The sequence below is a fragment of the Bacillus rossius genome, chromosome 1 (genome assembly GCF_032445375.1).
Source record: "Bacillus rossius redtenbacheri isolate Brsri chromosome 1, Brsri_v3, whole genome shotgun sequence".
Lineage (NCBI taxonomy): Eukaryota > Metazoa > Arthropoda > Insecta > Phasmatodea > Bacillidae > Bacillus > Bacillus rossius.
Window position 1 is genome coordinate 32,352,620 of NC_086330.1, and position 14,820 is coordinate 32,367,439.

General features: G+C 43.1%; 1 protein-coding gene across 2 annotated transcripts in view; it reads right to left on the reverse strand.

Moving 5' to 3' along the window:
• Nucleotides 1–9,191, reverse strand: part of LOC134534023 (E3 ubiquitin-protein ligase rififylin-like) — a 33,428-nt gene extending 24,237 nt beyond the window's left edge. The window contains exons 1-3 of one of the 2 annotated variants that reach the window (XM_063371963.1): nt 8,974–9,191; nt 4,783–4,878; nt 2,471–2,714 (exon numbers count right to left, since the gene is read on the reverse strand). In XM_063371963.1, coding sequence (XP_063228033.1) covers nt 2,471–2,714; nt 4,783–4,878; nt 8,974–8,979 — 346 coding nt within the window. In that variant the 5' untranslated portion in view covers nt 8,980–9,191. The remainder of the gene's footprint in view (nt 1–2,470; nt 2,715–4,782; nt 4,879–8,973) is intronic. The other variant, XM_063371953.1, reaches the window with a different exon arrangement.
• Between the last annotated feature and the right edge of the window lie 5,629 nt (nt 9,192–14,820).

Genomic DNA, 14,820 nt, shown 5'->3' on the forward strand with positions numbered 1-14,820 from the left:
TGTATTGTAAGGAAGAACAAAACACATGTCCAAAATGATGTCATTTCGTTACCTGCAACTGTTTTGTACATAGCCACAGTTCTGCTAATAACTAATAAATTGCAAAATGCTTAAAAATTAAGTTTTCCACTTCTGTTTAGAAACTAGTAAGTAACTATCCTCACTTTAATTTTCTAGTGGTTCAAATCAGTGTTTACAATGTAAAGATAATTCAAAACTATAATTCCGTTACTCGTGGAACTTCCCACATATTAGCACCCAAATGTAACTAAAAATATGAAAACATCAGCCATTTAACAAAACTTACTCAAATAGCAAAAATTTCATATTTTATGATGGTTAGTCAATTGGAAGTAATTTATTTAGCATGCACTTTGTACCAAAATATATGAACTAAACAGATGGGTAAAAAATTAATATTATTTTGTTTGATCTTGCATCTCTTTAACTATAGAGCATCCCACTCTTAGATTGCAGTGTGGAAGTAAATGGGCGCATTCTCTCTCTCTCTAACACACGCCGATTGCCGTTAGCACTGTCCTTGTTTCTTCGTGCGTTGTTGCCAAATATCAAACAAAATTTAAAATTTTAATTTTTGGACCAAGCTTTTTTTCATATTGTATAGAATCAAAATACGCATCAGGCAATGCTTATTTTGAATACTTAACAATATTTTAAGTGTCCGAAAAAATTAAAAAACATAACTTATTCGCTGCAAACTGTTTTGAAGTATTCCGATATGTTTCACATCAAAAAAAGAAAACTTACATGTGTATTTCATTCAGATTTTTTTTATTAGTAAATTAATGCCTTAGGACGCCACCGAACAAATGTTAAGACAAAAACTGTACAGGTTTCACTTAAATAATTTTTTTAATATATTGAAATGCATTTTCTCACAAACTGAAACATCAAAAAGTTGACCCGCGGAAAAAACTTTTTCTATTAAAGATATATGGGGGACGAAAGCGAGAAAAATGTTCACAATGAATTGAATTAGTTTTTAAAAGCAGCCCCATCTCAATTGCTTCTACAGTTTCCGTGAAAATAGCTGTTAAAGATGTGTCTTATCAGTACAAGAGCGCGCGCTGCCGTCGTAAGAGGAAACAGGGTCGTGTGTTTAGATAAGTGGGGTTCTGTCCTACAAGCAATTTCAAATACATGGCTTCCTTAGTCAACAAAAAATATTATAATCGATTCTTGAACATAATATGTAAAATGTATGAAATAAATACGAAGGAATTCAATAGCAACCATGGTACAAAATTTTGAATTACTTTTCTATCCTTCTCAACACCAAGCATCTTATCAAACATTGTTTTAGACAAAGTTTTGGAAAATAACTATGATATTATTACAAACAATTTAAACAGATTTGATAAGGTGTCTACTAAGGCAGTTACGTTTTTTTTTTGTCCGGTGAAAATTTTTTTCGAACCCATGCAGTTATGGCTGGTCGTATCAAAAATGTATTTAGAAAACATTTTTCGGCATTAGGTAATCCGAGTTATCATACGTTAAAACGGATTCGATATTATTCATACTATGGGAGTTGTTGCGATTTTTCTGTTTTTCAAAAAATCTTCCCCATTTCGAACCAATTGTTCGGATTCTTCCCATAACTTACTCGACCGAGAATTTCCATTACTGTATTTTATTTATCATTTTGGACATGACTTGTCCAAAAATACGGCATTTATCGGGCCCATGAAAATGTGATATATATATATATATATATGGGATTTTTAGAACAGAAAAGAGAACTATAAGAAATTTTTGTCTACAATAGGTAGTTTTTATTTGAAATTTACATAAAAGTGGCATTATTACAAATTTATATGTGTAATAGTATAAAATATTATAAATTACGATATGATTTCTTAAAATGCTTCTTGTTCGATCCAAATTACAAATACACGCATCTCCTGAAATTCGTAATGTGTTAGAGATTTGGCAACAGCGCGCGCCATAAGCCGTGTACTGCAATCTAAGAGTGGGACGGGCTATAGTAGCATGTTTTTACATTACTGACTTTGGCAAATTTGCCTATATATTATAGTGAGTAGTACTGTTTAAGACATGCTTCTTGTTATTACAATAAGTGCATCTTGACTGTGTCAGTCAAATTGAGAAATTAGTACTAAGAAATCTTTTAGTACATATTTGATGAATAATTCTTATTTATAGCTTTTTAGTAGGCATGCATGCTTACAAGGTGTTTTTATTTTATTAAAGCTTTTGTAAGTTCTTATGGTAATTTATATAAGCCAGCCAACTCATTGTATACCTTCCATAAACTTTGTTCAAGACCTTTTAACAATTTGTTTTCGAGAACACCCCGTTGTTGGAACAGTGATTTGGGTGTTATGTGGATTTTTCAAGTTAAGTTAATTTTTATTAATAAGATTTTGAAACACTTTGATGCTGCTCCCAGTTTTAACTCGGCAAAAGTAAGAAAGCAGGCGCTCACCCACGCAACCAGTCGTGGAGACATTCAGGGAGCTCAGGTATCGTCTCAAGTCCCTGATGCGCTGCTGCATGAGCTGCTCCCTGTCCAGCGGCCGGGCAGTCATGACCATGCACGTTGCACACTTCAGCTTCTTGTCCGCCAGGCGACCGATCAGCGACGTCGTGCTGCCGTTGTTGCCGTTTCCACTGCCGTTCGAGGAGAGGCAGTCCCGGCAGAAGTGTTGCTGGCAGACGCAGCACACCCTCTGGAACAACCACACGCACCAATGCAGTTATCTACATGTTCTTTGAATTGATTCTCGCAATGGGGGAAGGTTAATTTTATCACTTTCAGGGACATATGCCATTGTTGGTTTATTACTGTATGTCAGACAGTGAAAAAGCAGCAATAGCGCACGTGTTATGCTGATATTCACATGATTTCTAAATAAGTTCTAGGGACTACAGTATTTGAATGGTTAGATCACTCATCTCCCACTAAAGTGATCAGGGTTTGATTCCTGGCAGATTAAAATTCAGAACTTTCACAATCGTGGCAGATATTGCAAATGAGCTGGTACGTTATATCAGAGCACTCCACTCCAAGCAATGCTCAATTCTGATCACTAAAGATCCTTTTTTTGATAGGCACTTAAAGCCATGATTAATTACTATTGTGAGGTATCTCTTTGAAAATTTATAAAAACAACATACATGTAATTCATATTTTTAATTTGTTTAGTAATAATTACATAAATAAATTTAAACACAAACCTGATAGTAAAAATAAAATTAAATACTTTAAAATATAAAAATCTTTTATTAAGTACCATCTTTGGTAAAACGTTTTCTGAGATTTTGAATGTTTCTTGACAAAAAAAAAAATTATATGACGTAATTAAATGATAAAATGTCGAAACCCATTGAAGAAAAAAATTCTCTGTACAAATGGATAGACAAGTAGCACAGCTTGACATGGCTGCGACCTAACTGTCCTTATGCTAAGAGGGGGTTCGCGTCGATACATGTACTGAGATTAATTTGTGGGGGCCACCGTGCAAGGGACACGGATCCGGGAGAGACTCTTTTTCAGGGCCGTGACGTCGCCCATGTGAGGCGTAATTTTAAGCCCCCTAAAGCCAATCCTAGTACTCGCCACTGCTCCGCTCTCAGCATCTGGTACGCTCTTCACCTATGCAGTGGGCTCTAACGGCATCCCACACGCCGTCACACTCAGGATGTTGAAATAAACAAATACAAATAAAATTGCATGCCCTGGTTTATTAGTTGCTACTTCGCCTGCACCTTTGATTATATCACACAACTCCTGCTGCACGAATCGGTTCACGTGGTGTGACCTGACCACGTGGTCACACTCTACAATTAGGTAATTAGCATAAAAAGGACCATAGTGGTCACTCATACAATTATTTAAACAGTCCCCCCGACCGAGAGAAGCCCCGAGGAATTACGAACGAAAGATTTAAGATGATTAAGAGTTAACAGAATTACTTAGCAGTGCAGGCAAGCGGTGAGGTCCCCGGGGTGCTGATGCGTCTGCTCTCTGTCGGTGCTGGCGAAGGACTGGGATGAGCTTAGGGCACTGCTAGCCTAACATGGCGTCTTCACACCGAACCAATTACCGTTATACCTATTTACGATTACGTGCCACAGGAAGTTACAGGTAAAACATGAAACAATAATTAGATTACACCTAATGCATGATAAAAAAACTATTAACTAAAATTACAACAATTTATTATTAATGATAACCAGTCCGGCTTCGGCGGACTTCGGTTCGCCTCGTGCATGTTCAGTACATCTTTTCGTTGTTTATGCCTTAACTAAATATTAATTACTTTAAAGTACATAAAACACTCCCGGCCGATCTGCCGTCACATGCCACTTGGGGAAAAATAAGCAAAAAAGAATTACAATTACAATGTTTATCTCTAGTTAAAGGGGTGCGGTGCACTGCTGCTACAGCGCCCTCTAGACGTCCGTGGCGCGCTATTCAAACACAACCATCCGACTACGTACTCAAGACGGAGCGGCTGCCAGTACGGGAAGTCTGACGGGGGGTGAGGGGAAAGATGGCGGAGGCTGACCACGCTTCTGGGGCGCAGGCCCGGTTGACGTCAAGTTTATAAGGTACATGAGTGCAATACAGGCTTACAAACTCAAAAATGTTTTAACGTAGTTCCATTTTACACTAGAACTAAAATTCCTAACTGAAAAACAACATGCATAATATTATTTAATCTCGGACCTTTTTACACTGCAACAGCCAGTTCCAGACATGTCTTTTAATATAAACTTATTGAATTTACAAACCTTTCTTTTGAAAAACGTTAACACAGTATTGCAGCTCTCGCAAACCAGCTTCTTTCCATCAGAGTCACCTCGACAAAAAATTCCAGCCACAAACTCCTGCAAGAAGAGAAGATTGGTTAGTATATGCAGGACCATAAACCTAACTACAAAAGATTGCGCAGGTACTACAATATTATAAATCACAGTCTGTGCTTTTAATCCAGTATTCTTTGGTTTGACACATTCTGCAATCTGACACAAATTTAAACTCATCTTCAAAATTTATCGAGTGGATTCAGGCGTTTGTTGACAAGAGTTGACAGGATTATGAGTGTGACATTCGCTGCTGCTCCGGGTGTGTGCTTAAGCCAACTTTATAATAAGAGTGATAACCATTACATTATTTATTACAAAATGTAAAAATGAAGATAAAGAGTAAAGACATAATCCAAGATAAGTACCTTGAGTGTTTTCAAGAATCTCTACCGGGAGTTTCATACCTTAAAAGTATTATGAAAACACACATTTTAGACCTTTTCACTCTCCTAAAAATACAGTTTAAAATCAAAATACAGACATAGAACTTTTCACCCACCCTCAGTGCATTCTTAAATGCTTTTCGTAAACAGACATCACTCGGATATGTGGATCAGTTTTCAAATTAAGTGCTTTCTTCTGAAGGCACAACCGTGGTCCCAAACATGCCAGATTAAAGAGCCTACTGTATTTACCCTTTTGACTTGGAACCCTTTACCTACGGTCACAAAACTTCTTGGGCATTACTAGGTCTTAATGTTACTTAATACATCAAATGAAAAAAAAAAAACATGCATTTATAAATATGTAAAAATGTTGATTAGTTGACAATTAATATCCTCCAGCTTTTTGAATTTAATTAATTACATCAAACTATTTTTTTAACAGTAGTTGAATGATGACCAGTCCCTACAAATGGTTAACGATAGTAAAATGAATGTACGCTCAACACGTAATCTACATATGTACAAAAAATCCATACAACACAAATTGATTGAATAAAAGACATTTAAATGCCCACTCACAACCATTAGTCTCAGAAACTTTTAAGTTTGGAGGAAAGAAACATTTCAAACATAATGTAGGTAGGAAGCCACTAAAGTTCGATTTTTCAAATTCCAACCCTAAACTATATAAAAGGGAGTTCATTACAGTATTTAGATCAGATGGTTCAATTAACTCAAAATTTATCAATAGTACAAAAGGTTTCATAAAAAAAATTATCAAACTAATGCTTTATAGTTCCCCCCCCCCCCCCCCCCAAAATTAAGTCTTAAGGAGTTAAAATGATTTGCTTGTGAATGTAAAATATTATTTAATGGTGCTTTTTAAAATTGATTTTACAGATTATTTATTGTGTGGATTTGTGTGATATTGCCAGTTTATTTTAATACTTCACCTAATTGAATGTGCATTGCAAATTTTTCCCTGACAAAACGTTAATGTGTACTTAAGCCTTCATAGTGACTCCGACAACAAACAATGTAGGCTATTTCGTGTTTCCCCCCCCCCCCCCCTCCATCCAAGGCATCAGTCTGTGGTTCTGAGAAAAGGTTACTATTTCGAAAAGACAATGTGTATGCACAATGTTAGTTGTATTAAATAAGCTATGTTAAAAATATTTTAAATTCATTAAAACATAATAATTTATTTTAACAGTGTGATCATAATAATAAAAGTGAAGAGTTGGTTAGGATGGGTGAACCACAATTTAGGTACAGTAGGATCATTTAAATATATACATATATGGCTAGGTTTTCTTCACTGGGTAAGGTTTTGATAGGTCTAGAGGATTGTAACTAAAGTTTGTAGGTTAGGTCATGTAAATTAATAATAAAGTAATTTTGTAAAACTTCATGTCCCTTAAAATTGAGCTTTTTTTTATTTCCAATTCTAGGAAAAATTGTGACATTTTAGAAGGCTTTTAAATACCCTCCCCATTATTGAATTTTTTGAATTCCGTAATAATTTAAAAATGCAGTCTTGCGAGATGCTCAAGGAACAATTAGCAGTAGCCTATTCTAAAATATTTTTTGAGATTTTTCTTTCAAACAAGCAGATTTTCTTGAACAACTCAAGGTTTTCACAAACATTAAAAATTCTTAATAAAGTAAAAAGTTGAGGGTTCTAATTTATTAGTCCCATGCATATAGCTAGCTAAATAATAAAAAAATGAAGGTATATGTGAACGTTACCATTATCTACATTAAAATTTAAATGGGCACTTTTGTCTAATACAATCCCTAGTGGAGTAAAAATAACAGTGTAATTTTATCAATTTAAAATACTACATAAAAATTGGCATAGATAAAAAATTGGCACACATAATCTACATTAGAAACAAATTTGCTTTATGAATGAAACCCTAACACCAACAGACATCACATTTTATTGTGTCTATTGTTTTACTTATGGATGCTTAGATGATCCCAATCTTTTCTTATAATGTTACAATATTAGCACTATATCCTGAAATTTGAGAGAGCAAAGCCCTTGAGATTAACATGTAAATCATTTAAGAAAAGCAATGAAAATATGCAGATAGAAGCATGTGTCTGAAGCTCATTGCTAAATGTCTATTACAATTCAATTTATGATGTGTACATTAGAACAAGCTTCCTCTGCTTCATCCAAAACAGCTAAGATAGGTTAATAGTTCAAACATCATTAAACCCATCATTGCTGCATTAAATGTGAACCTCTGCAATTTCCCAATCTTAAGTAATTTAGTTCAATCATTCCAGCAACTTAAAAATCAAGGGTGATTTAGACTAAGCATACTTGTAAAAATCAGAAAGTACCTACATTATGAATGAATTAAAATAAAAGTTCAAACCAAAGTTATTATCATTTAATAACACCTATATTCCACAATGCATATCAACCAATTTACTGCATAAGACTACTATTTCAAAAATTTCATTTACTGGATTCCATCTTTTGTTTGAAGACAAGTCGTGACTCTACATCACATTAAATGCTGTTGCATGACATATAAAATATAACAAACATAATTCACAAATTTTGCTCATATGAACAGGACTTTAGGTGCAAATATAATGCTCACAATTTCCGACAAATGGATGAGTTCCAAATAGCCAAATATTCAGCCTTGCCCACTCACAATCAGAAGTGACATCACACAGTGTTGTTTTGTATGATCAAGTGCAAGCACAATTGCAAGGGTAAATAAAATGCATGCTTCATGCACTTTTTCAAGTTACTGTTTAGTTACTTTTGTGCGGTTTGTCTGTAATCACAAGTGCCAAGGGATCAAATCACTAAATTAATTGTTTGAATCTGTCTAAAATGATTAATAATTAAAAATTTGTTTAAAAAAAAACCTTTATATTTTGGGTAGGTATAAAGTGAGTGAGAGTATGAATGTATAGTAAAAGTTTTGTATCGTGTATCCAAGTCTATCCCTTGATCTGAATGTCATTATCCTGAATACATTGATCATGAGGAACATGATGCTTGTTGATTTAATTTAGTACATCGAAAGATCCTGAATATAACAAAAATTGTGATGTAACGATGAATAACGATTGTATTATTAGATCAAATAAAAATCCGAAAATTCTTTTACTTCGTAACACTGTTTGTATTGCAGTATTTTTATGTCCAGGATCTTTTGAAGTACTAAATTGAAACAGCAAGCATCATGTACCACAAGATAACTCATCAGACAATGTCATCAGGATCAAGGGATAATTTGGATATGTGATACCGAACAATTACTTAAGTAATAATGAGTATTCCATTAAAGGAATGTGCAAGGAATTGTAGGAAGTAGTGCAAGCATAAGTGTGATAGCAAGTACTGGTTATTAGGAACACAACTTATGGATCAGCCAGGATACACTAAAAAGCCAAAAAAATTGGTAATTTTGTTGCTTATTTTATATCATTATTTAAAGTATAGTTCTTCTCACAATTACATCAGTATATTGTATACCACAATGTATGTACTATATCAAGAACTATTTTTTTTCCCAAAAAAAAAAGTTTAAGAGAGTTCAATAAAAAAATTTAGTTAATTTTTTGCATGCTGTTGATGTTTTTTAGTTTCTAAAATATTAAATAGATAGTGGCCTAGTATAACTAAATTATCGTGAGAATTCATTACTAATATATAGTTATCTTAACGCAGAAATTTGAAAATTATTAAACCTACCTCCATTATTAAGACTGTACCTGGAAAAGTTATTACAAAAACAAACAAATAATCCCTAAATTTACCAAACCCATGCCCCTTAAAACACACAAAGAATTCTTATCCAAAAAGGCCTATCACATTCTAGATTTTTTGAAAGTAGTTGCCCCCACACAAAAATATTATGACAAGCAACATTAGTGTCTGACAAGCAATACAACTTTTCAATGAATCGGCACAATAAATCGATTGTTACATTCCGTTCTACAATCGATGCATCTAATTCTAAAGAAAAAAAATCGGAAAACAATTATTTTTGAAACTTCCTCAACAAAATAAGGCATTCAAAAATAAAATAAATATTTTTAGAGGAAAAATTTTATCCTTAAAACAAGGCCATACATAGTACAATATTGTGCATTGTTACAGCATGTAGGCAGGGTTAAGTGGAACACTACGCAGTATATATACTGACGCCGTCCCCGCTACCTCTGAGTATTTAGACGTGATTTTGTTCAGTTCGTGATCTCAGGGAAGGTTCGGCCTTGTGGCTAGAGGTAGGGGTCAACGCAGTAGGGCCCCCCGAGCTGTTGAGGCCACTCGGGACGCCTGAATAATAACACAAAACCTCTTCAGATAGTTGGTGAATTTAATACAGCACAGCCCAATACATGGTGCTGCCCGTTCTGGCCGTAACGGTTTGCCCGACGCGACTAGTCACACGCGCAGCTCACTTCCTCAGTGGCGGCTCACGATTCTTATGCGCGTGAGGGGCAGACTCGTATACGTGACGCGAAAGTTACAAAAGACACTCTGACATGGCACACGATATTTTGAAGCACAATACACTACACTAATACCTAGCTCTGGATAAACTGGGCTAGCAACACGTAGGCCCGTGTCTCCGGCGACTCTACGTGGTGACTAGGTGTGTCCCAGGGACTGAATCGTTATTAAGTTTGGTGGCGCACTGCAGTACGACGGTGATACATAAGCCCTGACATGACGAATTACACTTAGGCGAACAACTATTCCGCTAACACATTACACTTTGCCGTCGTCCGGGGTCTCGGGCTCGAGTCCCGGTGTGGCTCCTAGTGGGAAAAGGCGGTTCTTGCTACGTATTGTCCGGGTGGGCGCCAGACTAGCTCGGTTCTAGTCGTGAGTTTGGGGGTCGTGGATGTATGTGCCCCTGCGTGGCCCACTAGGGCCGGCGGCGGTGTTGCGTGAGATGATTTTAAATAAGAGGCGTGGAGTTGAGGTGGTGGTGTCGTACCTTTTATTCATAGGAACGAGTCGTACACAATACAACACTCTACAGAGGTCCCCGGGGGGGGTTTACTCGTTATTCCGTGGCGCCGTATGGTTTGTGTTCCGCGTTACGTGGCCTCGGACGCTGTTACGTCTCATACGTCTCACTGGTTACACAGGTAACGTAATTTCGTAACACAAAGGCGGGACACAAAATACACTGAATTAAGGGGGTGCGCACAAGTTACGTTGCACTCGTTACTCGGGTAACGTAAGTTAGCAATACAAAGTACGGGACACAAAAATACACTGAATTAAGGGGGCGCGCACAAATTACGTGGCACTCGTTACTCGGGTAACGTAAGTTAGCAATACAAAATACGGGATACAAAAATACACTGAATTAAGGGGGTGGACGATTGGAGACGGCCAATCCCGTATGCAAATGTCTCGGCGCGGGTGTTGTGCCCACTGTGGTAAAACACGCACCGCAATTAAGTTTGTCCAAGTTCCCTTGCGGGTTTGTGGTCAGCGCCGTGCGCGTGACCTTAAATAAAGTTCTGTAAGTTGCGGGAGGCGGCCCGTGCCGTATACTGAAGAGCAGCCCCGCTGACCAAGTGTGGTGCGGGGTGTCTTTAAATTGATGCGGCCGGATTAGGTCCTGGACCGAAAAAAGGGACCGGGTACTCACGGAGAGGTTAAGTAATAAAAGGGGTTCTGTTAATTAGTGACTATATTTACCGGACGTTACTTTCGATGTAGACAAAGGATGTTGCCTCTCCGTGGGACGTAGGTCCGCCCCGGTCCGTGAGCTGCGCTGAACTGCCGAACTGGCATGGCGTCCGAGGGAGGCTCGGCCTCTCTCGCGCCAGGCGTGACCTCATTACGCTAGACTCCAAACGGGTGTGTCTGGAAGAGATTTTATTGTCGCTAAAATCCTAATTTAATGTTTTAGGAGGAATGGGTACGGTTCTTCTCTTGTCTACTCAGGTTTCCGCGGCTTTGTCTTTGATTGCTGTTCGGGTCGCCTGACTCGGGTGGGCCATGGCCAGGGGTGTGTTCCGTTAGCGGGAGCGTATACTGGCGGGTGCAGGTCGGGCTCTGGGGTGGTCGTCGGCCAGACGACGTCAACTTGATAAACTGGGCTAGCAACACGTAGGCCCGTGTCTCCGGCGACTCTACGTGGTGTCTAGGTGTGTCCCAGGGACTGAATCGTTATTAAGTTGGATGGCACGTGTCGCCTGCTGGCTGCCCCGTGCGGGCCAAAACTAAGTAGCCTGTAGGCTAGGTTGGGCGTGAAGCGCCGACGTAAAAACACATACTCTCCCCACAGTACTTACGTATGACGTAAACACTCATCTCGGAGCACTGATTGAATTAAGTTAAGTACCTCATGGTAAATTTAGGCCGACCGCGGAACTGTACAAAAGGTTGAAAAGAAATTACACTATGGAAAACTACATGTCGGTGAATGCAAAGGTTGAAGGTTCCGCGTTGCGCGCAGGCTGCCGGCCTGGTTGAGCTCTCGAAGGACACTAGCGGTGTCGCCGCGCGCGACCCCCCTCCCCCGCCAGCCCTCCCGCGGAAACGTGTGAATTTCGCGGGAAACTGAACCGGCCAGGTTCGGGACAAATCGCACATTGAAACATGATTTTGCAAAGACTTAATTATTAATTAATAAAAAATAATGTTTAATAAAATCCTGTGGAAAAACATAATTATAACAATTTTTTGTAGTGCGGCGGAAGGATATGCCACACCCGGCCGGATCCTTGCGCCGGTGTAGCACTCGTTGTATGGCGTTCGCCTCGTCGCACGAACTGCACTTTGCTGCGCGCACGGGCGCGTTCGGTGCACACGCTTTTGCGAGACGTTGATGAGGCATAGCGGTCTATGCGACAGAGGAGCATTGGCGGTCGGCGTCAAATGCCCCCCCTTCTCTGAGACCGCTATGTGCATCAACGCCTCGCTTCACACGCTGAGCACTTCACTGACGTTCGCCGCACTGCGAGCCCTACACTACGCGGCGGAGTGGTGGTGTGTTGTGATGTAAACATTCTGCCCTGAATACCTCTCCCACTCAATGAATGATAAGGGGTTACGCCCTGACCCGTGTCCTTTCCCCCCCTGGGACTGGGCAGCGACGTGCGCCTCTTCTAGCTCAATATGGTGACAAGTGGGTGGGGGGGTCAGTGTGGTCGGGGTGTGGCAGGGTGGTGGAATGGATGACGTGGGCGGGGGGAATGATAGGGGTCCGGCCACGAGTGTTGGCACACCTGGATCGCCCCTTACGGGCCGCGCCCGGGTGAAGTAGCTCGACGGGGACCTGGACCACTCGTAATCCGCCAGGTAGGCCGGGGGTCGGCGGGCCCTCTGTGGTCGTGTGGTGGGGACTGTGCTGGTAGGGGTCTCCACTGTGCAGAGTGTGGTAGGTCCCCTCGTGTCCGGTTGGGTGGTCGGGCAGCTCGCCTCCACGGCGGGGACAGGAGCGAACTCTACCGGCTCGCTGTCGTCCGCGCAGTACGTTCTGACCGGGGCCCGACGTCTGCGGGTGGGGCGCCTATCCCTACTGTCCGGCTCCTCCTCCCCCTCCTCGGGCTCGTCCACGGATACCCGGAACGTGGCGTCCGCCAGGCTGAGGTCCAGCGGCCACAGTGGCTCGACGTCCTCCTCCTCACAGACCTCCTCCCCCTCCTCGTCAGGAAACCAGACCAACGGATTCCCCACCTCCTCGGGGACGTGCGGAACTGTGGCCAGCGGCACCGGGGACCTGCTCGGGGTGTCCCGGAGGTCGGGTTGGTTGCACTCATGTGCCTGATTAGGGCTACCCACGTCTGTGTCGCCCGTGTGCATGTCCCCCCGGGTGGTGGGTTCAGGTGCTGCTCCTTCCCGCGGCGTATCTGTGGCTTCCTGGAGTGTGGGGGATGGTGAAGAGGGGGTCGTTGGGCCAACTCTGACCCCGTGCGCGACTACGCGCAGGTCGTCCCGGTGCACTTTAGCGGGCCGTCCCCTTGGCGTCCGGACCGCATAGGATGAGGGGCCCGTCCTTCACAGGACCTCCCGCGGCTCCGACCATCGAGGCGCCAACCCCGCACAAAAGTTACGCGCCCCGGACGACAAGTGGTGCTGCCTGACATATACCAGCTGACCTGGCTGGATGGGGGGTGGGGGGTGACTAGTCATGGGCGTGTGGGCCGCCAGGAATTGGGCCTGCCGTTGTCTGGCGTGCTCCCTCCCCTCCTCATGATTGGGGCGCGCCACCGTGCCCATGGCAACATCGGCCACCCTGCTTTCCCCGGGCAAAGCCAAGTTCTTCCCGTACAGAAGCTCGGCAGGGGAATGACCGGTGACAGCGTTGGTGCGGCGCCGGAGGCAATACAACAGCTTCGGCAGGTGGACGTCCCATTTGGAGTGGTCGTCCCCCAACCTCAGCCGCAGCTGCGCCTTGACCTCCTGGTTCCGCCTCTCAGTGGGGTTGGCCTGGGGATGGTAAATGGGGGTGGTGTGGTGGTCGAGACCCCAACGGCGACAGTCAGCTCTCCAGCGCCTCCCGCTGAACTGACAGCCGTTGTCCGTCAACAGCACGCGCGCGAAACCATACCGCGGGAATATCTCGTGGTCCAGCAGGGCGGCTATGGTTCCGGCGCGCACGTTGGACACCGGGAAGGCCTCGACCCACCGGGTGAAAATGTCTGTGATGATGACCAAGAACCTCCTTCCCCGGGTGGTCCGCGGGTAGGGCCCCATTATGTCCAGGGCCAGGGTGTGAAACGGGTCGCGGGGCCGTCGGGGGCGCTGCTGCTCCACCCCGTCAGACCGCCTCGTCTTCCTCTGCTGGCACTGCTGGCAGCGCCGCACCAGGTCCCGTACGTCCCGCGTCACCCCCGGCCAATGGAAGGTCTTACGGATGTCTAACTGGGTTTGGTGCGCACCTGGGTGTCCCGCCAGCTCGTGCGTGTGGTGGAAGCCCATGACCTGCTCGCGGGCACCGAGCGGCACATGAAGGCGCCAGGCGTCCATGTCCCCTGGTACCCGGGTCTCCAACACCCCGTCCACGCACCTGTGGTAGGGGTGAACCTGCTCCCCACATGACCGCACCTCGGCCTGTGTGGGGTCGTCTGTCCGCTGGGCCTGTTTCACGAATTCCACTAATCCGCTCAGGGTCTCCACAGGCAAGACGGCGGGATAATCGGGGGCCCTTGGGATGTGGAATAAAGTTGCGGGCGCCTCCCCTGGAGTGACCGGCGGCGCGACTCCCCCTGGCGGCAACAGCCCCTCCCAGTCCTGGTCATCCTGAAACGTGTTGTGTGGGTCGGGATGGCGCGACAACTCGTCGGCGAACTGGTTGTCCCGTCCAGGGACGTGCTCGACCGCGAAGTCGAAGTTCTGGAGCATCAACGCCCACCTCGTGAACTTCGACTTGCGGCCCTGGGCGGAGTCCAGCCAGCGGAGACACTGGCTGTCCGTCCGCAGCGTGAACCGGCGGCCCTCCAGGTGGTGGCGGTAGCGGCGCATAGCCCAAACGACGGCCATGCACTCCTGCTCGTTCACATGGTACCGCCGTTCGGGCTGGCCGAACTTGGCGCTGGCGTACTCCACCACCCGGCGAACGCCTTT